Source organism: Trachurus trachurus, assembly GCF_905171665.1.
Source record: "Trachurus trachurus genome assembly, chromosome: 3".
NCBI classification, from domain to species: Eukaryota; Metazoa; Chordata; class Actinopteri; order Carangiformes; family Carangidae; genus Trachurus; species Trachurus trachurus.
Genome location: NC_139893.1, coordinates 17,501,838 through 17,529,374, shown reverse-complemented (window position 1 = coordinate 17,529,374; position 27,537 = coordinate 17,501,838). Strand labels below are relative to the sequence as shown.

Here is a 27,537-nt window from a genome sequence, read left to right as displayed (position 1 = left end):
CCAGCTGTATTCAAACAGTTAACTACTTCTACTAGTGTAAGCATGTCTAAGTCTTTGGTATTTTCAGGAAAACATAAAACCAGACCTTACTCTATGCTTGTGTGCCTTGACAGCAGTGGCATTGTAGATAGTTAGATGAGACCAAAGAAAACACAAACTATGATGATCAATGGATGGTGTAGATTACAAAATTCAAAGAGCAATGCACCACAGTCAAGTCTCAAAATTCACTTTGATGTTTTATTCTTTTGAACTTTGCACAACAGGAAAAGAGAAAGTATACATTTGTAAAATGCAAGTTCATATCGCTCTGCCTTCCCTTCAGGCTTCAGCAGGTACGTAGTAGCCTACATAAAAACACCTGCTGTGCAGTGTACTCACACTGGTGCCTTGTGCTCGACACCAGACCAAGAAACAAAAATGAATGAACCTGTTATTGTGATTAAGACTTGCGTAGATAAATAACATTCATTTAGTGATTTTGGAAGAAATATTTTGTCTTCAGGCCCGGTGACTCTTTCATCATGGACGATACACATCCTCCAGATAATTACGGTCTCATAATCAATCACCTGACACTTGTACTCTTCTCCACCTGCAACATTTTCATAACCCACTACCTGGAGTGATTGAGTATTGTTGTATGAACAATGGATTTTCTTGTGCTTGACATATCACAGAAATCCCTGAAGACAATTCCAATCAAACCAAATGCTCAGAGCTGAGGCAAACAGAATTCAAATAGGAATATCAGTGATAGAATAAACCATGGTTATATTCCCAAAGATACATACTTGACCATATGCATAAATCATGATTTAAAAAACAGAGTACCAGAGGAATTACTGATGTAGCCACAGTAAGATTAAGCTATGCCGTCACGGCAAATCAAAGTGTGCACTAAACAATTTTAAAAATACATAATGAAATATTTCCTCCAGAAAGTAATATTCAAACGTTTGAGAGAACCATCGTTGGCATTCACTTCAACAGTAAAATGGCAAAGACAGGTTTAATAGCTAACAGTAATATAAGGCAGATAACAGATGAGGGTGAATAATGTTGAAATTGGCAGTTTCTGTTCTATAAAAGTGTAATCTTAAGGCTTCTATGTAGGTCATTGACTTAGTGATATCATTTGGTACAAAAACTGCAACCACGCTGAACAATTACAAACTGAGTGGAAATTCTGCTGCCCCGTTCTTTCAGATTGGGTTTAGTGCAAAAAAAAAAAAAAACTGACTGGTCACTGATTACTCACTAGAAACTCAATGATATAAAAGTCTCCAGACCAGTATTAAATACCCACGTACCACAACTCGTTATGATGCTGCAAATGTACACATTTGACTTTAATATGGCTCCACAGAAGACCAACAATCTGGCGATGGACCTGAAATCATTCATTGTGCGCTATAAAGTCTCCACTGTTGTGTTACCTGCTGTCTGAATTCTCATAGGACCACAGTGATCCAACTTTGCAGTAAAATATGAATATGTAATTAATTAATGTACCATCATGCTTTGTAGTGTGTGTGTGTTTTTTCTTAATGGCGCGTAAGTGAATAATTTCTGACTTCCCATTCGTGCCTTTTTTTCTTTGGGGACCATTTCCACATTAGTATTTGGAGGACTTTGGGCAGCTTTCACCTGCTGACTCTGAGATCGAGGCAAAACATGCTGCCAACATGTCATGTTAGCAGATCCTTTTTATCTACTCGCAGCCTTCCACCTCACCCCCCGAGCTGCTTGGATACAAACACTTGGATCACACAAGATCTGACGCTTCAGAAACACAGGATAGAGGAAGATGGCTTGAAAATAAATACATCAGTAGTTCTAAGCAAAAGAGAGAAACACACTTATTTCCAGTGGGTTGGAATACTTCAAACTAGACTTGTTGCCTGATTAACGTCAGTAACTGCTCTGCTCTTTCCTCACCAAGTTACTGCCATTAAGGCCAAGCATTTTTGGTCCCTTTTCCAGTCATTCAGAAGAAAGGGGTGTGGTGAATAAATACTTAAGATAGACACAAGTGCATTTGGGAGAAAGCATATTGTACGCCATTGTACTGTACTGCATCAGGCTCTTTGTGATCCTGCACCTATTCACTTTTGTATCATAATGTTCAACTGCTTTCGAAATGTTAGAGAGAATTTTGATTTGACTTTAGTGTGAAATATGCTGAGACAACCTTAACCAGACCGAACAAAGTAAATAGTACCCCTTTCTGGCTATACAGCAAAATATCTTAATTTAATGTGTCTTTGTATTATTGAGCTCCAATAACCTTATCTTTGCCCAGGTGTTGGGATTCACCAGTTTCCGATATCAAATCAACCTCTTTTAACACTTTAACAAAAAAACAAACAAAAAAAACAAATTAGACATTAGTGCCTGTCTGCTGATTCAGTAATCGATTTGAAATTGTCTGGAGCATTTAGGGAAACTGCATTGGATTTATCTCACCTTATTTACTAAATAAGATGTGAGTGATTAATCTGAGAGAACTTTGCAGTGTGCTGCTTCTGCATGAGGCAACTTTGATATGGAACTTTAAAAAGGTACACTTTTTTCATGTTGCATATTGAGCTCTCTAAATGTATTATATATATTTTTTTTTAAAAAGTGAAAACTTGCCTGAAGCAACATTTGACTTAACGTGTCAAAAACAAAGTCAATGAGGTGTAGTGATGTCTTCTACTTAAAATGGCTTACACTGACACTGGTAGTGACAGGACAGGAAAACCCTGATGTCATTTGTGATAATGACAGATACACAACTATAATGATCCCAAATCTATCTGTGCTTCTCCCTTGCAGTTTTCACATTAACACAACGTTTGAGAGAAAATATAACTTCAATACAAATAGACTTACAAATACCGGAGTGATATCTGTTCTTGACTCATAATCATCATTAGTGCTCACAGCATCATTCATGGTCCCAGCAGAAGCAGTCCACGTTGAAGTTTCATCCAAATCCTTGATATCATTTGGAGGTAAATACACTTTGTTTGATACCTGTGCTGTTAATGCGAAGGACGGGCTTCCTTATAGAAAACAAATTGGATGTCAACATGTAAGGGGGTGAGCCTTCGCTACGAAGACACTCGAGACACATCATAGTCTATGATGAGCTGTTTGATGTAGGACAGTTTCTCGTGGAGATACTCGCAGCGTTTCTTCTCCTCCCGGTAGCCTGGGAACTTCTGTAGAGATGGGACAAATGAAATGGTTTTAATAAAACAGGTTTCCACATTAAAAACATTACAAATGTTGTTGTTTTTTATATTTTAATGAGGTGTACCGACCACTGACAGTTATAAACATTTACACTTTGGCAAAAGAAAAAAAAATAATAGTTGAAATATTTCTTCCCAGAGCAATGTGTCTGGAATTTCAAGCAGCTGAGAAGCATTCATTAAAAAGAAGAGCTGTGGTTACATAGTACTTAGACTCACAGATGAACAGAGCTGTATACACGTAAGCTTTGGCCTGTTAATAATTTAGGTTTTCATTTCATGCAACTGACTGTGCCTCTGTATTTCAATATTATCATTTTACATTATTACAATTGTAACATGAATCCATATTGATTTGCTTGTGTTAAAAATTAATTTATTCAAATGAAGAAATCATTTTTTTAAGTTGCTTTTTCATCCAAATGTTGCACAAAACTTTTCTGTTTTTTGAGAAAACCAGCCAAAGAAAATGTGGCTCTAATGCTCCACTTGGGTGCTACAAACTGCTGAAAACAATGTATAAAACATGATGGACCTAGGCATTTATGTTTGTTTGATGAATTAATGTTATGTTAATTGCTCCACACTCACATGTGATGTTTTCGCTTTCCTGCTTCTATCTTTAGTCTCTTCAGAGGACGATTAAATCACATGGTTCATGCACATCATGGTCTTTTTCCATTGCATTTTGTCACATTTTCCCTAGAGCATTACATTCACTCGACATTAATTGCTTTTCCACCTCAGCCATTCACATGAAGTTTTTGGCAACAAATTTTTCAAGATTCTGGCATCAGCTTTGCCACTTATTTTCATGTGCAAATTTAAAATGCTCTTAAAAACAAAATGGATGGAAACTCCTCAAGTTTAGTAACTATAATGACATATAGTTGGGTTTGACTTACCTTTCGATACTTGTTGTATTTTTCTAGTATTTGGTCTTCCATTATCTACATTAGGTAAGAAAGAATTGTAGATATTACTTCACCTGCATAAATTAATACATTAGCATCTATGTGTATGTGTGTGAACGGATGAGATAAGTTGCATTAGTACCTTGTAGTCTTGTGTGCCAGGCGACAGGTTCTTGATCTTGGATCCTAGCTGAACAAACATGTGGGTTATGGTGGCGATCCGGGAGTGGAGGTCTTTGTACTCGTCGTACTCAGCGCAGAAGTCTTCTTGGTACCTCTGACGTTGCTCCAAAGTCATGATGGTGCCATAGGTGCTACAGAGGGACATACAAACATGATGGTAATGTACATGTGAAGTTATACTCGGCAACATGACTCAGGAGAGTGTATTCATGTGGCCGATCTAACTGATCCTCTACAGTGGATTAAAGCATGAAAGCATTGCACTCCTCCATGTAAGTTTTATCCTGTAGTCAGATCACCTTTTAATATGAGTCTTATCACACTACTTCAATTGAACTTTTTCCCCCCCGCCTACAATAGCTCTTTTTGACACAAGATGGCAACATAGGGCCACAATGAGCTGCTACAATATGCTGCTATAACACAGGTCCATTCAGTACCAGTGGGGAGAATTTATGCAATCTGTAAATATTACTGTCAGTCTACTGTCTATCTTGAACCAGAGCCAGAGATCAGTGATAAATAGGAAATATACAGTTCGGATTGTTAGATGTGCTTGTTTATCTCCCTGTTCTCTTCAACACATAGTTTAACTGACAAGACATCTTAATTGTGTTTAAAGCTTAGCTACAGCAGGAAACCACACAGAACAATCATAAAAAAAAGTTATTTTAAATCGTGTTTACACTCACAGCACATAATCTGGCTTCTCCTCAGAGCCCACAGCATTTGTGATGTCTGGATCTGGAAAAAACAACACAGAGGGGGAAAAAAAAATCCATTAGGTTGAGTTGAGTGAAACTGTCCACATGACACTCTGCAACTGTCTGAGTATTGAGCAATATGTTTTTGTTTTGCAAAAAGCCACAGTGTGTGTGTGTGTGTGTGTGTGTGTGTGTGTGTGTGTGTGTGTGTGTGTGTGTGCTTGTGGGTATCAGGAGACATCTCAGCTTAGAGACCCAAAGCGATGCTCGAGCTGTTGTTGAGTCAATCAGCCAGATAACACACTGAGGACTCAAGAGAGTGAGCTTAAGGGAGCAAACGCAGACATGCTTATGAGATAATACTCTATAAATGCACCAGTGAGCTGAAAGATAAACGGTCGCTCAGAGAGACCTCACAGACAATTACCACTGGTCATCAGTTCAAAGTATGTGTGGTTAACTTATTATCATATAGACCACTGCAGAGAAAAAACAACAGTGCAGACACATGACAACAAGAGGGTGTCTTACAGATGTGAACACTGATTATTCAAACAGAGGCTACAGTATACAAATAATTACTCTGTCTATCTGTCTACCACTACATCACTGTGTTGGTTTTAGGGTGAGATCACACAGTGTAAGAGGAATAGAAGTGAGTAAAATTGATGTAAATTGAGGCCTTACTGTCAAGTTTGTCCGGTTTCTGCTTTAGATCAGGACTTGTCTCCAACCAGCTGCTGCCCTGGTTGCCTTTTAACCTCTCCCGCTCCTTGTCTTTGTGCTTTTTAGATTTCTTCTTTCTGTGCTGGCTGTTTGCGAGCTGCTGGTGAGCGCAGTCAGAGTCACCTTGCAGTGGCTGATGGCTGCTTACTTTGGGTTCTTGCTCCCTGCTCTCTGAAACAGGTGTGTTTGAGGTGCTAGAGTGTTTGGGCAGTAAGGGGAGGCTGTTGCTGCCCCCCAAAGAGTCATTCTGGTTGCTCGTATGGTTCGTTGTTCTTTGAAACTCAGTCTTTGTGTGGAAGCTGGGGTTGAGGGTGGGATTTGCATTGTCGTGTCCTCCCTTATTGTTTAAGAGTCCGTTTACTGTGGGCTGCTGTTGCAGCTGGTCCGCAGGTTTTTGTCTCTTAACAGCTAGCCTTTCAAGTGAGTCAGAAGGCACGGGGCGTTTCTGGGGAAAGTGAGAAGAAAATGAGAGAAATTAACCTTTAAAGTCACGTATATAAGTCCCTTCCAAAAACACACAAACAAGCTGTAACCTAGTCTCTGATGTCAAACTCTTATCGTCAGACTACAGGCTAATAGCATTCACAGCCTTACATCACGTAAAAACCAGGACTCATAAAAAGCTAGCAAGCTAAAAATTGAAATGTTAACTGTGTTAAAAACACACACACAAAAAAACATACATGTTCCAACTGTTCACAAAAAACAACATTTACCACTGCAGGATTTTTCACTGTGCTATGATGTAATGTTGTATCCTCTGTGGTCTTTCGTATCGATGCGCTTGCTTGAAGATTTCGTGACTGGTTGCTAATCTGTGGCTGCAGCTTCCTGTTACACAGAGAGAACCAATGTGGTAATTTGACAATGAGACGTGGAAAGATATCTAACACTAAAAATGTTCAGTTTTTACTGGCATCACTGTGCAGAGTTGACGGGAAACTGGAGAGGTGGAGCATGAAAAATAAAACAGATTCTTTGTGTAACAGGTACAGACAGGTTTTGTTTCTCAGAGTTGATTAGTGCATATCCGTGTGTGGGTATGAGAGAAGAGGATGTGGAGGAGAGGGGGAGTGACAACAGATAAGGATGAGATCCAGTCTTTGCCTGGAACTGTGAGAAACAAGTTCAATTGTTATTATTGTTTCTTAGCATTACAGTACGACGGGCCAGACAGGGATGATTGTGTCAACACCACAAACTTGTGCGACATACTAAAAAGTAGAGGGACAAAAGAAATATAACTATGAAGACGGCAGCATGATCCGATATCACCAAGTAATTAACAGCCCAGGAGCGCTGTTATAACCAACCGGTTAGGTTTAGGGTTAGTGTTAGTCCTGGGCTGTTGTTTACTTGGTGATATCAGATCGTGCGAAGACGGCATGTCTCCTGTGACCCACCTGGCCAGCAGCCTGCTGATCAGCTGCCTCTCCTCCTCACTGTAGCCGGGCCAGTCCCTCTGCACATGCTTGTAGTAGTCATCCCTCAGCAGGTAGCTGCTGTCCTTGGGATTGACTTTGGCTACCTGAAATCCAGGACACCATATAGCATGTTGCTTTAAAATCTTTCATTTCTGACTTAATTGACTGAACACACACAATCACACAATGTTTCAAAATGTATTGCATTGACTTTGTGTTAGATAATGGGAAACAGCATTTACCAGCATCTATCAGATTTCAAACTCCTCACTTCTCCTCATACACATACATTAACGAACGGACAAACTCATTTTCCGAACACCAAATGTATGTGCCACAGCATCCCCACTATCACAGCATATCTCACAGTACTATTAATCGTAGTGTCTTTTGTAACTGCTAGATTTTTGGACACCACAATGTTAAATCATTCCTCACAGCTTTTAGAATGAAAACATTCACATGTATAATTTAGATAACCAATCTTCTTTTCCTGATAATTGATACAGGGTTTAGTTTTGTTACTCTTGAAAAGTAAAATGGAACTTTTTTTTTCTCCATGTGGATGTGGCATAATATTTTGTTGCATGATTATATAATTACTTGCCAAATATTCATGGCTAAGTACAAACTGGAGATATTCAAACCCAGTATATTCAAAATAGCTGACAAGGTCAAAGTAAAAGTTTTTAAGAAATATTAAATCCTTTTCTTCATTCAAAACTAAACCTCTACCAACAATAAAGACCAAACTACTCAAGCAGCTTATTTTGGAAACCACCTTGTAAATATTCTTGCAAACTTGGGCTATCAGAGTAAACTGATCACTGTGGTTGTAGTGTCACTAGTTTTTAATTCAACAAACAACACTAGTAAAATAATAACTTTAACTAATTGGAGCCCAGGATTTGAAATTCCTAAAAACATAAAAAAGTTGAAAAAATCTTTTTTTTTTCTCTCTGCTTCTTCATTGGAAAGTCTCAGTGACTCTACCCTCCTCTCTAATCTCGCCAGACTGCCTTTCTCCAAGGACATCTATCTTCCTGGGGCCTCTTGACAGAGCGGCCCGCCCCACTGCAAACACAATCTCAGCAGAGACAATTACAGCACCGACCTAATTACACACACGCACAGACACAAAAACCACATGCATGCACACACATCAACAAGCACAGGGACCAGAAAACACACACACACGCACGCACGCACGCACACACACACCATTTAGGAATTACCCAAAAATGTATACAGGAAAAGTCACGTAAAGTAAACGCTTCTAAATTAGATCACAAGTTCAATGAAAGCGCAACAGGCCCCAGGTCTTTTTCAGTATATGATTATATATTTGTTAGATGTCTCTACTATCTGGGACACACATACGTTAAAACTGTCACATTCAACCCTGCTGAAATGTAGCACCCTTTTTTTGTTGACAATCGAAAATGTCATGTGAAATACTGTCTGCGCTATATTTGAAATTATTGCTGTTGTTCATATCCCTTCTTAGAACAATAAAAACAATGATTTATACTTCAGCAGTGGCGCATGCCTTTTTGCAATGTGTCAATACCTGGTTGGAAAACTACAGTGTTATGTGGGCCAACAACACTGCATAAATGGATTTTCAGCCATCAGATAGAAGCATGTGTGTGAAGCACAGTGCGGTGGGGCACACACACACTTTTTTTTGTGTATGTGTTCTGATGAACACGTCAAATGTAAATGAAATATGTGTGCAATAAATATATACGTGTGTGTATGCATGATCCTACAAAAATATTATTTTTATGTACCTCCTCCAGTATAGGACTCAGCTCGGCCTTGTCTTTGGGACTGGCTCTCTCTCTTTCCAGCCACAGCAGCAGCTCTGGTTTCCTGTAGGGTTTGAGAGCCAGCAGGTGGACGATGCGTTCCCTTAGGGGCTTCTGGGTCGGCGCGGCCATACTGCCATTCCTCCGAATGTTGGTCTTATAGAAGCTGCTGTCTGATGCGGACGGAGGAGCTGGCCTCTTGTTGAACTTGACACATTTACCTGGACACAGAAAAAGACAGGATTTAGTAATAAGTTATACTCAGACATACAGCACACTTATAATTAGTTTATGTATACTGCAAACTCTACATTTTTATAACAACAAAGTTAATTTACAATTTCTATAAAATGAGTTAATATGTATTCTACATACTAACACATCCTTAGCCTTTAAATATGTCTCAAAAACATTTAGGTCGCCTTAAATGTGTTCATATGTGAACCCTCAACTAGTGTAGTCCCCGCAAGCACTAAAAAACACAAGTCAGAGGTTAGATAAGCAATGTGACACTACGATGTTCAACATAGTGCACATGCTCCAGGCTAAACTATCTTGACAACTGATTGGCTAACAGGGAAACATTCACCAAATAACCTTTACCTTTAGAGCGCAGAAACATACAGGCCTGCAAACATTTGTCTTCAGGTGTAAATACTCAAATGGCCAATTCTTAAATGCTACAGGCAGATGAGGTACGTTGGAGCAGTGAAAGCTATTTCTCTGTGCTAATCCCATTACGGGTTAATCTGCTCTTTGAAGGTCAGAGGGGGGCAGCGGTACAGGAGAAGACGGCTTTTCTTTCAACTACAAAAGCTCAACCTGCCGGGGGATAAGAGCTCCGTGCATTATCATAACTCTACTGCCAGCTATTAATGCTCTGAATTAAGTAATTGTTATGGTGAGGGTTGTGTGGTGTGCCAGATGCATGCTTTATAAGTTGTGGCATGCCTGGTAATATTCACTGTGTTGACGTGCACCTCCTGAGGCTGAAATGGGAGTGTGTAGAGTGCAGTTATTAAATGTTTACTGTACATTGGCAAGCCACCATCACCTTAAGACCTGATGTTACACAATCTGCAAAGTCTAAATTTGGTATGAACCACCCAGAGTTTCAGCTCTCCTGGAGCTCTAGCTCTGACATGGGGTCTAGAATGACGCCAAGCAACAACATTGCATAAGCACGGCAAAGGTTGGAGAAGAGGAAAAAACATATAAGAAAAGAGGAAGTAGTGCAAGAGTTCATGTCCTTGTATTATTGATGCTAAGTAAAAAGAAAAACAAAACAAAACAAAGAAAAAAAAAACATTAAAAAAAAGCAACCCAGATAAAAACTGGAAATACAGTTGCTGGACAAACAAGGATGTATCACCTTTGAAATTATGCTTTTCAGCTGTGTGGCAAACATCTGGTAAACATTTTGTAATTATCAGAGACCTGTGATATGTTTTGAACAACAGGGAGCCATTTCTGCGCAGGCCTTTAGCACTTCTACCCTGCAGCAAATTAAGTTGTTCGCTACAAGAAAGAAACTATTTACAGCCCTTTGCTGCCAACATTAAATTTCATTATATGCCTCTCAGTAAAACAAACAGTAAAACGCTGGCTTCAAATGTCTGACTGGTTTTCTACCTGTACAGTGATAAATTAAAGACGAACACTACCAACTTTGACTGAAGCCAAATATTCTTTTTTTTTCTTCACAGTTGGAAAATGTCTGGATTTCAGCTTAGAACAATAAATACCGTATAACAACATTTTATAAGAAAGCCAAATATTCCTTATTTTATTGTTTACTATGCTTCTACTTCTATTATTACGTGTCATCAGTGTATCCATATCCAACATACTGATGTCTGTTCTAAGCTTTCAAGCTGTGTGCAGTCTATCCTTACTTGGATGTGTGGCTCCCGGTTTGATCTCAATGGCAGAGCGGCTCCAGATGTCCTTCTCCACCTGAGACATCCTCTCACGGGTCATCTGGTAGGAGTCGTCGGTGGCACACACGGTGATCTTGTCCTGGATGATACCCTGACCTTCCAGCTGCTCGCGGCCGTCACTGCAAGACACAAACACAGGGCCGGTTGAACCGCAGGGCTTTCTGCCGGCTGCACAGCAGACACTGTAAAAACACAGTCCTATTAGCCATCTTAGAGCAGCATATACTGACCCATGTGGCATAAAGTGGCTTTGTGGTGGAAGCTGGCTAAGGAAGGTCTATGGTTACTGTATGTTATGTCACAGGCTAGATATAGCCCTGTAGTCCACTGTGTGTGAGAAAGCCAGATATCCTGGTTCAAAGCAGGATAGAGCCTCTGAAAACCCCCAGGATTAGCTTGGCTCCTGACAGCACACTTGCAAAACAAGAACGATCTGTGACAAAAGTCAAAAGTTCATTACATGAACATGTGCTGCACTAATGCTGTCAATAAATCAAGGATTTACTGTGCTGCCAAGTTTAGTTTACTCTTTTAAAAAAAAAAAAAACCTTTTCTCCGATACAATTTTTGATTTTCACAACACAATAATACATCTTTTCTCCTCTTCATCTTCTGAATATTGAAACAATTGCTGGGGCACAGAGAACAAACTCTTGCCCTCACACGTTCACGCTGTTGCTCTTGGCTCCAGGCGGCTGAACTGGAACCAGAACAAGTTCCAGTTCAGACCACAGTCGGCCGTCTGGCAGCAGGAGGCAGCAACAGAGCGTAACCCTCACTTTCCAAGCACATCCACCCCATAAACACGGCATCACAGGTCTCACTAATGAGAGGGTCAGCCCAGAAATATACAGGAAATTACAACTGCCTCATCCTGTGAAAAACTGTCTCTCACGATGGTCTCAGAGATGTGGGGAAAACGAGAGAAGAAAAAGAAAGGAGGAAAAAAAACTTGTGGTACAAGCCTGCTGACCAATGTGAAGATGACAAAAAGCTGTCATCTGAGGTCACATGTGTCACAGCCAGGAGATCAAGTAAATTGTGACAGACAGATCCGTCAACTTTGCACTGAATCAATTTTTTTTACAGTAAATCTTTGTAATAAAGCCTGAGGCAGGACCTTAAATCAAAATAAGAGCAAAATGTGCTGAAAGAGCTTTAAAAAAATACATCTGAACTCCGTGATGAACTGCATACCTTGAAACATACTGATGGATGCAGTCAAAGCTTGCTTGAGGCTGATCTTTGCTGTCGCTGGATAAGTAGAAGGAGAAGACACGAAGAGCAGACGGAGACTCTGGTGTGGGGGCTGGGATCTTGATGTACTGAGGAGAAGAAGAGAAGAAAGTCAGGTTTCATTCAAAACAGACAGGCCGACAATTACATAGGCAGACGACAGACAAATTGTTACATAAACACTACAAAAGGGTAACACATGTGATGGAGAGTTTCTGTCTTTGTCAAGAAGACATTCACCCAGGTATTCAACGCTTGTGTGAACATAATGCATCCAAAGAACAGTAATCTTGATTTACTGGCGTGGAACCAGCCCATGGCTTCAACTTGTCAATGTTATCCTAAGAGTTCATGCATCTTTTGTTATCTTTCAAACTGTCAACTTTTGGTAGGGGGAAAAAAAGTATCTACTCAGCAGAATTTCAGAGACAAACTCCAATGCCAAATGTGTTGTAGCCAAGGACACAGAGCTGTCCAAAGTCAAGGTTTTTGCAATCAACATAAATCAATGAAGTGTATTTTTTTCACAACTTTTGGCTCGCAAAAACCAGACTAGGACAAACAGGCTCAGCAGGATTATTAAAGTGGCTGTAATCAGCATTTTTACACTAAAACCGTGAAAACGACAATGTGAAAAAGGTCAAAATATAATTATTCTAACCCTAACCTCTGCAGCAACAGGACACTCTGAATATTATATTTGGCTGGATGTGTTATGACAATTTTCAAAGAAATTCTATTAACTAAAAAGCTGTGCAGTTATTTTAAGTTGCTCTTTTAAGGACCTTGACTATCCACATCTGATTTCATGAATATCGACCTCCTTGCTCTTGTCCAGTGCACTGGACTGACCAACCAATATTTGACCATCCAAATGGAAAAATATTATACTGTACCACCAAAACACAGAAAATGCACAGAGTGCAACTGAACCTCATCTGTTTCCAAATTAAGACAACAACATAGCCTTTATTTTTCTCCCATTATTACATAGTCTATTTCCCATACTGTGTTTCACCCTGTAGGAGGCCGACGATCCCTTCTAAAGACACACATATGACGCATTACTTTGATGACACAGAATTTTCATTTAAAACTGTCTAAAGAAAATCCCCTGTTGTGTGTTCTTCAAAGAGCAGCGGGGTCTGAATCATGCTCCACACGGGTCGGCTCAGGAAAAGCATCCTGAAATGACATGACTTACATATGAGTCTTCCACCAGAGTACAGGAAGAAAGTACACGCCTGACCTGATCATCGTCACTGGGGACAGTCTAGGAGTTAATGGGAACTTGTGAACACACAGTCCAGTTGTTTTACAAGGAAGCTCTTTGACTGTGATAAATGAGCTGTGGAGAAATATTCAACTGAAGTGAAATTATGAGATCAGCTTCGCCCTTCTGGGAGAGAACGACGAAACAACAATCTGACATTTGTACTGTCTTTGTTTTCCAGCATCTCAACACATGTGCACACATGCAACAGCTAAATACAAAGGATAACAGGCACACACACGCACATAAAGGACCTGGAGTGAGGCTTTGTGCTGCTCTGTAACTTTAAATAAATCTCCTTGGGTAAACAGTGTTTTTAAGAGTCCGGTCCACTGAGATCTCCTGGCAGACTCAGTGGAGCGCGGCTGAGCCAAGGCTGCAACCTTCAGGGCAGACAAATGCACACACGAACACACACAGAGACGTATAATAACAGATCAGGAAAATTGAGGATCAGAAAAAAAGTCAGGATCTACACTGATCTGACCACTGAAAAGATGTAATTGCACATTCATGAATGGTGGACTCAGAAAACTTCACTGGTAGTTTCATGGGAAATGAGTTGAAGCGTTTGATTTCCTCTCCTTTCTACTGTCGTGTCCCTCAGTTCCAATTCTGGTCTGGTCTCCTCGTTGCTTAAACTCCATTGTCAAACTATGTCCATGTGTACTTTTACATGTCATGGTGTCATCCACAGATACAAGGTGACTTAACACTGATAACACAATGTATATCACACTTTCTTTTATTGAATATGGTTAAAATTAGGTACAAGACCCTAAGGTAAATATGTTTATATACATTATATATTTCTAAGTAAAAAGGTCATTTTCAAAATAAATCCCACTATAGTCAATGTTATGTTAACGGTAAATAAAAGCAATAAATACCAGTCATTATTAGTCAATTAATAGAGAAATTATCAACAACTTTTTTTCAAAAATTATATAATATAATAATAATTATTTACAAATAAAAAATGTGAATTATTTGTCTCCATCTAGTTTTAGACTTTGCACTTAATAGTAAACGTTAAGTAATGTTCATTATTCAACTACCTGTACATTATTTTTTGTAAAGATGAGGCAGAAGATTCCTCAGCAGGCGCCATGGTTTTGTTTGAACATCTAAAAATAAAGAGAGTTTCCTCTGTTTTAAATGGTTGCTGTGAAGACTGACCAATTTATTGTACTCATCATTGTGATTTTTGGTGCAGGCAGAGTTGCTGTGTTTTTCACAACCAAAATTTGTGACTGCCTAAAAAACTAATTAGGAAAACAACAACAACAGCTGTCCTTCATCCTTCATCCCTGTTCGACTTTCACTTGTTCTGGGGTTATGTTTGACCAGGAGGATCTGTCCTCAGACTATGGTAATGAAGAGGAACCACCTCTGACAATACAGCTTCTTTAGGCCCTTTGTTTTGGTTTTGTGCTGCCACTTTACTGTTTTGTTTCTCTCTCACAGCAGTCTTTTTTATTGTTGTATTTGAGCAACGATCAACTTAGTATAGAGGCAGAGGTCTTCCTTGGAAGTTAGAGATCAAACAACGAGCTAAAGGAAATTCTGATGTTTGCTAAAGAATCTGTCATCTCAACTTGACAATTTGAGTATTTTTACATTATGTCTCTGTTGCCTAAAAGTGGGAAAACAATCAGTACTGCAAATCATTTCTTTCTCTGGTGCTGCCTCTGTAGTGCTGCACTGCTTAACCATCATCTCCAAAAATGTAACTTATATTAAAATAAACTATTTTATTTTCCAAAAGCATTTTGACGACCATGACTTTATGTTCCATACACAGCATTTTAATGGCCATAAATCTACTGTGTGTGTTGCCAGTATTCCCCCACGCTGCTGTATGTGAGAAGATGTTTTTATCTGTGTGCCACTGTCGTACAGTGTAAACAAAACTGATAAAAGCTGACAAGCAGTCAGGTAAGGGCTTGTCAGGTTCAGCATGCTGCATATGAAAGTAGTGTACTGTATATCTACTGACACTAAAAAGAATAAATGTTTAAAAGGCCATGAACTTGATCTGAACTGACAACTTAGTGAACGCCACTTTGCCGACATCCAGCAGAATGGATGTCTTTAAAAAAGTCACTTTAGATGTTTTGACGCAAGCGTGCAATAAAGCAACACAGACGTTGGCCCTGTTCTCTTATCAGCCCACAGCACATGTCTTTACACGCAGCCTTTCACCACAGGAATTTATACAAACTATATACAGCTGAACTCAGACAGCACCAAGAGGTACGGACCAGCTTGCATGTAGCTGCACAGGTGGATCTCCTCAGTTTCTAACATAACTTGGATTATGTAACAGTTGCCTGTCGGTAGCTCTGCAGCGACGCATGCTTATGGCCTGTAGATTAATACTCGAGGTCTCACTGTAAGAGGCAGAGGCCAGACGACGGCTTAACACACTAGAGAGGATTGCTTTAAGGATTGTTTTATGTGAACATTTCACAGGATGATGCATGTACTTCTCATTTTAATGGCCACTTAGACAAATCCATTAAATAAATGGTAATAAACTTCAGTGGCGTGCACAGACTTTTTGAAGGGCAGGGGCGAAAAGGAAAAAAAGGGGCACCTAATAGCGCGTCCTCGCCACTGAAGAGGGCACTTAAGCACGCGTTTTGGCTTCCCTGAAGGCACTTTAACACGTGTTTTGGCTCCTAGATGTGGCTCCTAGAGGGCACTTTCAGGGCTGCCAAGTTTCAGAAAATGACAAGAGTGAGACTGTAGCGACATGGTGCGTGCGAAAATTTTTTGGCCTTTTTTAACATCGATTTGGCCTGTTTTAATATCGATACCTTAAGACTAAAAAAACGTCGATTTGGCCTGTTTTAACACATGTTTTGGCCCCCAAGAGGGCACTTTAGCACACGTTTTGGCTCCTAGAGAGCACTTTAGCACGCATTTTGGCTTCCAAGGGGGCACTTTAACACGTGTTTTGGCTCCCAAGAGGGCACTTTAGCACACGTTTTGGTTCCTAGATGTGGCTCCTAGAGGGCACTTTCAGGGCTGCCAAGTTTCAGAAAATGACAAGAGTGAGACTGTAGCGACATGGTGCGTTTGGCCAGCGACCACAGGTCGGCGGCGAAAAAAATTTGGCCTTTTTAAACGTTGATTTGGCCTGTTTTATAATATCAATACCTTAAGACTAAAAAACATTGATGTGGCCTGTTTTACAGTAACACGTGTTTTGGCTCCCAAGAGGGCACTTTAGCACACGTTTTGGCTTCCAAGGGCACTTTAACATGTGTTTTGGCTTCCAAGAGGGCACTTTAACATGTGTTTTGGCTCCTAGAGGGCACTTTAGCACACGTTTTGGCTACCATGAGGGCACTTAAGCTAACGTTTTGGCTCCTAGAGGGCACTTAAGCACGCGTTTTGGCTCCCAAGAGGGCACTTAAGCACGCGTTTCAGTTCCTAGAGGGCACTTTAGCACGCATTGTGGCTCCTAGAGGGCTCTTTAGCACACGTTTTGGCCCCCATGAGGGCACTTGAGCACACGTTTTAGCTCCTAGAGGGCACTTTAGCACACGTTTTGCCCCCCATGAGGACACTTTAGCACGTGTTTTGGCTTCCAAGAGGGCACTTTAACGCGCGTTTTGGCTCCCAGGGGGCACTTTAGCACGCGTTTTTCAACAATTGGGCCACGAGGGGGGGCGACCGCCCCCCCTGCCCCCCCTCTGTGCACGCCACTGATAAACTTTAAAGCCTCATTAATAAAACAACCATTATGGTGGAAAAACAAAGTCGATGATACCGATATCACTGTCACAAACACTTCCTGTGCATATGTTTTCATCTCATGCTTACAAATCTGTTCAGCCTCACTCTTCTGATCAAGAAACTTTTAATTAGCTATGAAACCAGAGGAACAGCTGTTAGTTAGTGACGAGACGAACCTACAAAGAATTAGCACCAGAATGTGTTATCGTGCGTTAACAGAGCAGCTAGTGTGGATTTGGACTGAACCACAAAACCAAGAGTCTCACCCCTCTGAATACTGTTCACAGCCGCAGCAGGCAGTTGCTTCACACACTTCCCTCTAACTCAAAACATTTTATGCAGATTTAGGCAAAATGCCAATCAATCATTTATCACCTGGGGCAAGCACCCATATTTCCTGTAACTCTCGTAAGTCACTTTCCAGATACGGGAATAAAGTGAATTTAAAAAAAAGTTTAGCAGCCAATCCAAATCCCATAACAACAGAAGACAACATCCAATGAGGAAGAACAGGGCTTCGGCTTGGGTTTGGTGTCCGTTTGGCTAAAACTGGCATTTGCTGCTACATGAAACAGCCCAGAAAGGTGGTTAAAAGTGTTGCTGCTAATTTTTTCCCTGAATCTTTTTTAATTGAGACTTTCCAACAAAATGACATAAAGTGGTATCAAACAGTGTTGAAAAAAGACGTGTGAACAGTATGTCAACAAATCCCCTGAACCCAACCCCACCCCACTGCAGGTCAGAACCAGACTGGGACAAACAACACACACATAAAAAAAGAAGATGAGGAGAGGTGTTGCTGCTAATTTTGAACTCCAAATTTGATGTTAAGCGTGATAAGCAAGCACTTCTATGCGGAGTATCAGGGCAGCAGAAACAAATGCCATTTCACAGGAACATCATATTCCACAAAAAACTGTCCTAAAACTATAATCATCTGGTTTAACAAACATATTTGGCCTTTTAGTTCACACATCTCTACCTGGTGCACTGCATATCCAAAGTGGTAATTAACTGTCGCAGTAATTTGTGTATCCATGGATTCCATATAAAAGCAAGCTATGTTTATTACAATCCCTGCACCACTCGGTCCTAGAGGAGATCATCAGAGCATGTTTTTCCTCCACTCGCCCTGCAGAATAGTAACAATTTACTCTCTGTTTATTGGATTGTGCTGTGTGTGCCATTGCAGGATTCCAGCTGTTTCAAATGTACGGTTGCTGTCATTGCAGGAGGGAACCCAGGGGCACTCGCTGCCATTCATCCAGTGACAGTGGCTTGTGTGACCTGCATGGGCAGACGTCTACACCCCCCACTGTGTAAAACGGCAATCAACAGGCTCTTTCCCAGCCGCTGGAGCCCGCACCAAAGCCTAGTGCATCCTCCTGAGAGGCACGCATGGCAATTCAAACCCAGAGAGGCGCTCTTACAAAAGGACTTGGAACTTAAAGAATTCAACTGACCATGAATAATGAAATATTTATTGTCTTCCTTTCAAGTTAAATATTCAGGGAATCTGTGGACCGCTTCTGATCTTTGTGATTGTTGAATGAAGCGGAGGGGAAAAACTTCAGCAACAAAACAAGCATAGAAAAAGTTACTAAGGTTGTTATGCATAAGAGCACTTAGCAGCAAAGGTCTATTCTTTAGAAATTAATATAATAAAAGTTGCTCTACATTTAGGAGTGACTTACGCGCGTAGGGACGCTCAGGGTCACTGAGCATTAAAGAGGCCAAAAGGCAAAAGAGGCCAACCTTGAGAATCATGAATCTGAAAAGTGACTGAACATATAATTAATTCTATTAACCCAAACGATGGCTCCTCACAGGCCTAGTAACTTCACATTTTCACTTTGAGATGATTTACTTCTCTCATTCGAGTTAGTACAGCTGGACAGTCGCACTGTTTTTCCAATAATTTTTCCTTTGTCTTGGTAAAAAGCAAATATCAGGCTAAGGCTTTTGCCGACTCTCCATCCTGTCTCTATCAATCTCTTACAGAGGTGTTACTCTTGGCTAAGACATGTATGTCCATCTGTTTTCTTTGTCTGCACTTCCCAACACTTTTTTTCTTTCAACAGTTTTGGACTCTTCTCCATCTGTCTGACTCGTTTCAACTTTTAGAAATGAAATAATCAGATTGGTTGCAAAGAAAGAATATTTGAGGTCTATTATATACAAGTGTTAAATATGAACACATAGACAACTGATTGAAATTTTGAACCACTGCTGTTTTAAATGCAGGTGGCACTGGGCCATGATAAGAAACTTGGAGGTATCTCATCTTGGCAGGTGTCACAAAGCTTAAAGGAGAAAGATGTCAATCAATTGAACACAGTCCTAAGAGAGGTCAGATCAGCCTAACTAAAGCCTCTTTTACACAGCATGTTCAAGGTGGCAATGTTGCACCTTCATTCTGCAAATATATAATATACAGTACATCACAAATAATCTTGATTGAATCTGCAGTTTTGGGCATGTCTGCCCTGCTGCAAAATCCGACCCTCATTCACTGTTTATTATATTATTTTATATTGCACCTTGGCATCATGCCACATATAAAACATCATTATGTATTTATTTACCCTAATACACAGGTCCCACTATCTTACTTTGAATAATATACTGTATCAGCATGCATCTCTTCCCTCAGGCCTCATGATCTAGTTACAAGTCACATTAGAAGATTAGGTGGAAAAAACGTGAAGACATTTCACTATAGGGAACACACACAGCAGCAGCAGCAGCAGCAGCAGCAGCAGCAGCAGCAGCAGCAGCAGCAGCAGCAGCTGTTTAAGGTTTGGTGGTGAAATGTTAATTGCAGTTCCCTGAGCTGCTTTGGTTTTTTAGCTGATTGACACCTCTGCAAGAAAACCAGAAATACGAGTATGTGCGTATGTATCAGTGATTGTGTGATAACGCGTATTTCTGCAACTGAAAGCCTGCGTGTGTGTTTTTTATTTAGTTTTCGTTAACTCCTACCTCTTCACTGGTGTTTGACCCTGAGGGAACATCAGGTTTCACAACAGAGCAGTAAAACCTCTTTCTTTCTTTCAGTTACAGTCTTTACAGTCGTAGAAATCATGTCTCCATCTACTGAATAAATACAGTACCATCCACTATTCTGCTATAAATGGCTAAAATATAACAAAACCCAAAACGAGATGGAAATCTGTTTTGAGATAAAAGAATATCACATACTGAGATAGTGATAGTGCTGACATTTTATCTTTAACTCCACAAGGCCAAGTTGTCATGGTTGAGGGTGTACAGTAACCAACAGGAAACATCACAACAGTCAATCATTTCTCTGCCTATCTCTCTCTCTCTCTGTTGTTTTATTTAATTTCGTTATCATCCTTTTTACGGACACACGACCTCTGACCTTCCCAACTAATTCCATATTGAGACACTTTAGCACTGACCTCCACCATTTCCACCTCTAACATACTCGGCATGTAACACAGAAAGCCACAATGTAAAATTTCAGCAGTTAAAATCTTGACACAATAAAACTCCGGGCCTGTCGGTGTGTGTGGCGACACTATCTTAATGAGCCACAGTTCACCCTCAACTGTCATAAATGTCTCCACACGCTGAAGGTGCAGGACGGGAAAAGCTCATTTTCCTGGCTTTATCAAACTATAAAGTCGATTGAACAAAGGCTGTGAGAGACTGCTGTCGGTGCACAGGGCTTATGTTTCCTGCTAGCTTTTGGTTGAATGTGGGGTCTGGGTGTAGATCTCATGCAGCCTATTGTTTCCACATCCTCTGCAGCCTGAGTAATGGCCTTCTGAAAACAGGCCGTCTTTTGTTCTGGCCTCCTCGGCTCCAGAGTGGGATGCCATGGCACTGGTTCCCCCTTTGTGGTTGATAGGAGGTGAGGGAGGAGGTGCAGGAGGAGGGAGTGAAACCTGTCGCCACCACCGCTGTCTGTTATCAGCAGGAGGTAAGTCACACTGAGCTTGGTGCTAATGCAAACTCCATGTATGTGTGTGTGTGTGTGTGTGTTAATCCAGCGTGAGCAAAGAGGGGCTCAGCTCCAGCTCCTCTCACCAGGGTGTAATCAGCATTACTGCCACTCATAAGGCTTGGGGAGGGAGAAAGGCCAAAGTCTAGCTATCAGCCAAACATCTCCGCCAGTGGCTTAGACACACACACACACACAATGACAAACACACACACATGCTCAGACAGTCAGCCAGCCAGTCAGCCAGCCAGCCAGCCACCACCCTCATCCTCACCACACTTCAGTAAACACTACTTCTCATCATCTCATCACAAACAAAAGAGCCCAATCGTTCCCAGGGCCACAAGTTGACACATGCCATTTAAGACAAGTCCCCTCCACAATGGAGGCCAGCGATACAAAACACAATGTGCGTCTGTGTCTCTGGTCCAGCGCAAGAGAGAGAGAGAGAGCGAGAGAGAGAGAAAGATGGAGGTGGGGAGGGGCAGCAGAGACAGAGAAGAACATACAGAGAGGAGGAAAAAAAACAGAGCTTGTGCATGTTAAAGTGTGTTTATGATCCCGCAGTCAATCAGTCAAGGCTTGGAGCTCCGCAGTGTCTTCTTCTCTCTAGCTGAGGAGCACATGGCTGCAAGTGAGTGATTAATGTGGCTGCCTTGAGTGGGAGACAGTGCATGTAATCAAGCAGCAGCCTGTAATCTACTTCCATTCCTTTTCATTTGCAATTTCACAGAGGGACAGAGCTGCTGCCAGAGCTGCAAGCTCCAGTATTGGTGTGGGGGGGGGGGGCTGAGTATGATGGAGGAAGAGGAGGAGGAGGAGAAGGAGGAGGAGGGGGGAAAGGATGGGAAGGGGTACTGTGCCACAAGCATCCCCTGAGGTTTCCCCCTGCAATGCCAAGAACGATACATCTCTGGCAGGTGCCTGAGGGCCAAACTGTCAACTTCAACAAATTGTGGGTCACTTCCCTCCTTCTAACCCCCTCCCACAGATTGCCATGTCTCCAGACAGGCAGAGCCATACGTTTGTGTGTGCATGTGTGTGTGTCTCTGTGTTTATGTGCCTGTCTGTACCCGTTTATGCCTCATTAGTTTATGGTGTGGATTTTCACGTGAGGGAATTAGACGGGACACGTTCCTCAACAGCGAGCCAAGATGTGCTACGTATCTCCAAGCTGCTTAATTGGACAGAGAACGCATTTTTCTAGAAGGGCCCTGCCGCTGCTGGACCTCAGAGGACCACTTGTCTTCATGTTGCACTCACACATTGGCTAAATAAATATGTAATCCTGCCGGCACACGCGATTTTCATTCCTTGGCTTTTGACTAGAAGCAGCGAGCCATAACCTCCAGTGTTTAAAACATCATAATCCAACAACAAGTTTTTCTTTATAGGCGTACGCGCAGACCCACACACACACACACACACTTCCAGCAAGCAACATACACAATATATAGTATAGCCCACTGAAGAGATTATTGGAATGCAGTGAAAGCACTTTTGCAATGCATGCACGTGCTGACATTAATTGCCCAATAATTTCCCATGTGATGTTAAATACTTTTAATTTATCTTTCAAGATGATTAATGCACAAAGCACAAAGCATTTTTAGAGCGTTTTCATATACTTTGTTCTGTTTTCTGCTACTGTAATTAAATTAGCATCAGTGTTTCTCATATCAAAAAACCGTCAGAGGTCATAAAAGCCTAGACTTCAATCTGTGGTCATAGTTCGATAACTAAATGTTAATGATGGAAGTTTCTATCATGTCAGGCACAAACAAACAAAGGGGGGGGGGGGGGCAACACATCTGGACTGAGTGTTATTCATCAGGGCTGAAAAACTCAATTCATTTTGGGTGATCCAAGCAGGGTGACAACACACAGCCTGCATTCCCCCACTCATTGTTATTCAAATCAGAGGAGACAACACACAATCAGACAGGACTCTGGGGGATCTCAGCATAGACAGCATAAACACACAGACAGACAAAAAAAAACTGCGCTCTCAAAAACACAGATAGCCTACTTACAAAAAAAAAGTAAGTGACAAAAATTCCCTTATACACACTGAGAAACCAAGCAAACAAACACACACCACACACAGAGGGTCCTCAGGGGATCCACTCTGGTCCTGCGAGGGTGAAGACGGCTCCACAATAGGCAGAGAGGGCAGGACAGGAAAAAGGAGGTGGGACATGAATAAATCATGCCTTCAGGCCACACAGGACACAGCATACACAACACACACACAAAACACAACAGGATCCACACCCACATTTAACACATAAAAAACATGTGGAGTATGTCGTACATAACTCACACACACACACACACCACGTTAGCATACAAAGTGTGTTCTCTCTCATTATACACATACAGGAAAAAGTAGGACTCCAACCTGGGAATAGGATGGGAAAGCAGGCCAGAGTTCATATAATCTGTCAAGCTATTACTGCTGCAAAAGTGTGCCAATACTACACACGCACACGTGAAAAAAAAAAAACACAAAAACACACATTCACAAATGTCTGAGTCAGGCAGACAGGGAAAGCTAATGCAAACCGAGTCAGTCATGATGCTTCGCACTGTAATCAAGAGCATTATGGCTCCTGTAATTACCTCTAAACATTCATTTGGCTAATAACTTCATCTCCCTGTGCCATATCCAGGGGAGTGGTGTGAAATTCTCTGCAATCCCTATTCCCTCAGTAATCACAGCGACAGCAGCAGCAGCAGCAGCAGCAGCAGCCCAGAGATGAACTGTCACCGTGTCAAACCTCAGACACAAGCCCAGGCCTGACTCACGACTCCCAAAATGTTTTGTTACAGTTTTTTTCAGCAGGCTCTACAGCACTCTGCTTAATTAAATCCCAACTAGTGCACGTTGTTGAGAAACACAAACATGCAATCAGAGCCACACCAAATCAGTTTTATTTCTTTTCGTTTGACTTTAAAAGCTGGTATTTCCCTCTCTGCCCAGGCTGCAGGACAAAGTCAACAAACTGCCTCTTAAGGAAATAAGATTCATGCGTATCGGTTTGAAAACACTTAATTTTGCAGCTGCAGTAGTTACACCAAGCAGAGTTTTACGGGGAACAACTTCCCAGAACAAACTCAGTCCTAAAGCCTTGGATTGGATTTGCAGCTTTTCTTCAAATTTTGAAGCTACATATTCTTAACAGTAGCTGATGCCTTGTTTGAGGAGTTCCTGTTGGGATCCAAAGAGCCTGAAGAAAAGACAGCAGCTCTCAACCGACCTCTGAGACCTGACCACAAACGTGGAGGAGTCCGACTGCTTTTAGGGTAGACCAGCCTTGGAGCCCGTTTGGAAACTTTTCACAAACATCATGGACTAATTACAAAGGCACACCCACCAGATTATTAATGATAACAACAATCGGGAAGTAAAAAAAAATGAATTTGACTTCCCTTAGCCCCTCATGGGAAAAATAAAGAATGCTTCTGGAAAAATTGACTTCCAGAGTGCAGCTTCAGTTTACAACTAAATTTTACAAAGATTGTCTGTACCTTACTTTCAGGGAAAGTGATATATACACACTGCCCCCGCATGCACACTTAAAAAGACCTGATCCAGGCTGTTAACCACACAAGCCCCCTTTACAAAAAAAACGCACCACCTCTCAGCTCATCTTGTCGTGACAGGAAGGGGGTTGCAACTCCTTCTGAGCAGCCCATGCAATTAGCATTGACTGAAAAGTAAAGTATTCTCCTGGGACAGCTGCTCCTGCTTTTAGTCTTAACACACACACATTCAGTTCAGTCTGTGCCCTGCAGGTTATGCTTCAATAATAAAGAAAAAGAGTGTATTACACACAGTAAAACACACACTCACACTAATATATTATTCAAGTATATTTTCCCATATGAGAACAAGGTGCACGGCGCTAATCTGTCTCACTGAAGGCTCCTCATTTGACTTATGATAACTCCTCTCTCGCACTGTTGACTCCTCTGCCAGTATGTGTGTGTGTTGAACGTCCTCCTCCCCCTCCCTCCCTCCCTCCCTTCTTTTCCCAGCACCACTCACTGACCCAACAAAGCCTCTCCACAGTCTCCAGGCTGACCCAGTAACCTGCATGCCTCCTATCCGCTTGAGACGGCCACCTATAAGCTCTCATCTGAGCGCTCTGAGAGCGGCAGTGTGGTGGGGACATGTGAGGTAGCAGCTACGTGTGATGAACTCTCATCTCTTCTCTGCAGCTGTTACAGTTAAGAAATGACTTGGCATACACCTAGCCTAATATGTCAGGAGATGACAGACAGGTCGACTTGTTGCCTTCTTACTCACCAGGCGCCGGTTTCATCCACATGAACAAATGAGCTGAAGCCTTGTGGGTATGCAGATGAGTAATTAACAGTTGGTTCTAAACATTTGTTTAAACAGTGATTAGGCCATCTGGTTGGACTGAATTTCTAACAAGATTATGCTTAATTAAGTAGTCTAGTCTAGCATAGCCTACCAATAACTGCAGTCATAAAAAAAACTAATAAGAAACTTACCCCTTGGTTTCCTTTGAAGCAAATTGATGGCTCACTTGGTAAAGATCCCTAAAGTCAGAGGAAAGAAAGAAAGAAAGAAAGAAAGAAAGACAGAAAGACTATTTGTTGTGGCATATTGGACATTCAACTCTCTAATCTGAGTTAGGCTGTCTCATAAACACAATAATGCTGTAATCTTTTTAAATGCAAGTTAAATACAACCAGTAAAACCCGTGTGCTGGACTCAACCAGAGCCAATTATGAGACAAACTAACCGACTTGTCAATTAGATAAGCAGGCAGACTATGTGTGCTGCTTTACTTTGAAAGTTTCCCCGTAAACAGCTGACGGGCTCCTGCTTCCCGACAATCACAGGGTTCAGTCCTGCTCAGCTCTGCTCTGATCCGAGGGGGTAACGAGGCTACAAGTAACTGTAAACTTGTTGGTGCCCCTTTTATTTATTCAGTGAAAAACCACACAAGGAAGACGACACGTCTTACGAGAGAACAAACGACGACATGTGAACTAAAAAGCAACGGTGCCGAAAATTAAGCGAGGACGACAACTTTGACAACAAGTGTAAGAAATGAATTTTACATCAAGCGCACGCACATAAAACACACACACACAAGAGTTGAGGAGACGGTACCTTGAGGTTTTGATAAGCCTCCAGCGCTTTGATAGCCGTGTCCGTGAGCTTGACATGGTACAGCGTCCTGCTGGGGCAGTTTCTGTTATTTTTTCCACAGGAGAGCCCATAGCGGTGCTCCTGCCTGAGCGAAGCCATCGCTGGCTTTTCTCTCTGCCCCACAATTAAAGCTGCTTTCCTCTCTGCGCTCTGCAGACGCCCGGATACGTCACCGTGTGGGCGGGGCCACGGCGGCAGCAGCAGCAGCAGCGGCAGCAGCAGCAGCAGCACTGTGTGAACTCACTGTAGCACAGGGGTCTTCAACGTTTTTCAGGCCAAGGAGTCCCCAGGGAGCCCCTACTATATTGTATACAATTATGTTTTAAACTGGACCCAGCGTCATGTATAAACATACCTTGATATCCAAATAATAGGCCTACACAGGTTCATATATAGGTTCATATATATAATATATATTTATAAACAGACCTTGTTAACAATTCCCACATCAACAATGTCTGTCAACTGCATGATAATCATTCAGACAAGCTATGTGTGTGGAAAATAAAAGATATAAAACATTGTCTCAACCAAAAATTCCATGACCCCCCTGCAGCACCTCCGCAGACGCCCTGTTGAATTACTTTTCTTTCTATTTTTCTTTTCACTTTCTTCTCTTAATTTGTATATTTATCTCCATTAGCTGCTTCTGATGCTATTACAGTCACTCTTCATGGGACTTAGAAGAAAAGGTAAAGTATGTAAATTAAGAATTTACTTTTGAACGATATGTAAAAAATATGTGCCGTACATTTTAAAAGCAGAAGTGGAAGGTACAAGGATGGAAACCTGTTATTATAATCAGCAACCCAGCAGCATCCACACAGCAATTAATGTTCACGCCTCCAGAAATAATATTACTGAACAGCGCCTTCACATTATGGGCTTAAATATCATAATAACTGCTTTTATCGGAAATCCTATTCAGAGATTTGTAACAAATGATGACTAATTATTCCATTCAATGTCACTGTGTGTTGAGCAGTTTTAATACATGACTTGCAGTTTTAGGGAGAGTTGATGATGGGCTGCTTGATTCTGAATTATCCAAAGCTCTTGCAAATCTTGTTTAGCTGCAATGGACACGAGCCCATTGTTAAGATGAGTTATAACTAAGCATTGTGCAACCATATTGTAATGTGCTTGGAGATAAAAAGATCATAACACTCTTCA

The 27,537-nt window shown here is 41.4% G+C and overlaps 1 protein-coding gene across 2 annotated transcripts; it reads right to left on the bottom strand.

The window, feature by feature from the left end:
- Positions 1–236: 236 nt before the first annotated feature.
- Positions 237–26,471, bottom strand: LOC311008170 (RNA polymerase II elongation factor ELL2-like). 2 transcript variants are annotated; one of them, XM_084001604.1, is made up of 12 exons: positions 26,326–26,471; positions 25,698–25,745; positions 12,145–12,272; positions 10,903–11,066; positions 8,990–9,228; positions 7,176–7,300; positions 6,489–6,603; positions 5,734–6,217; positions 5,035–5,086; positions 4,302–4,473; positions 4,151–4,195; positions 237–3,212 (listed from the first exon to the last, which is right to left on the bottom strand). In XM_084001604.1, exons 1-12 carry the CDS (start codon positions 26,461–26,463, stop codon positions 3,102–3,104), a joined length of 1,821 nt encoding a protein of 606 aa, XP_083857730.1. In that variant the 5' UTR covers positions 26,464–26,471; the 3' UTR covers positions 237–3,101. The 2 variants fall into 2 exon arrangements, with proteins under 2 accessions (XP_083857730.1, XP_083857731.1); XM_084001605.1 differs by lacking the exon at positions 25,698–25,745 and having other exon boundaries at positions 26,326–26,470.
- Positions 26,472–27,537: the final 1,066 nt, after the last annotated feature.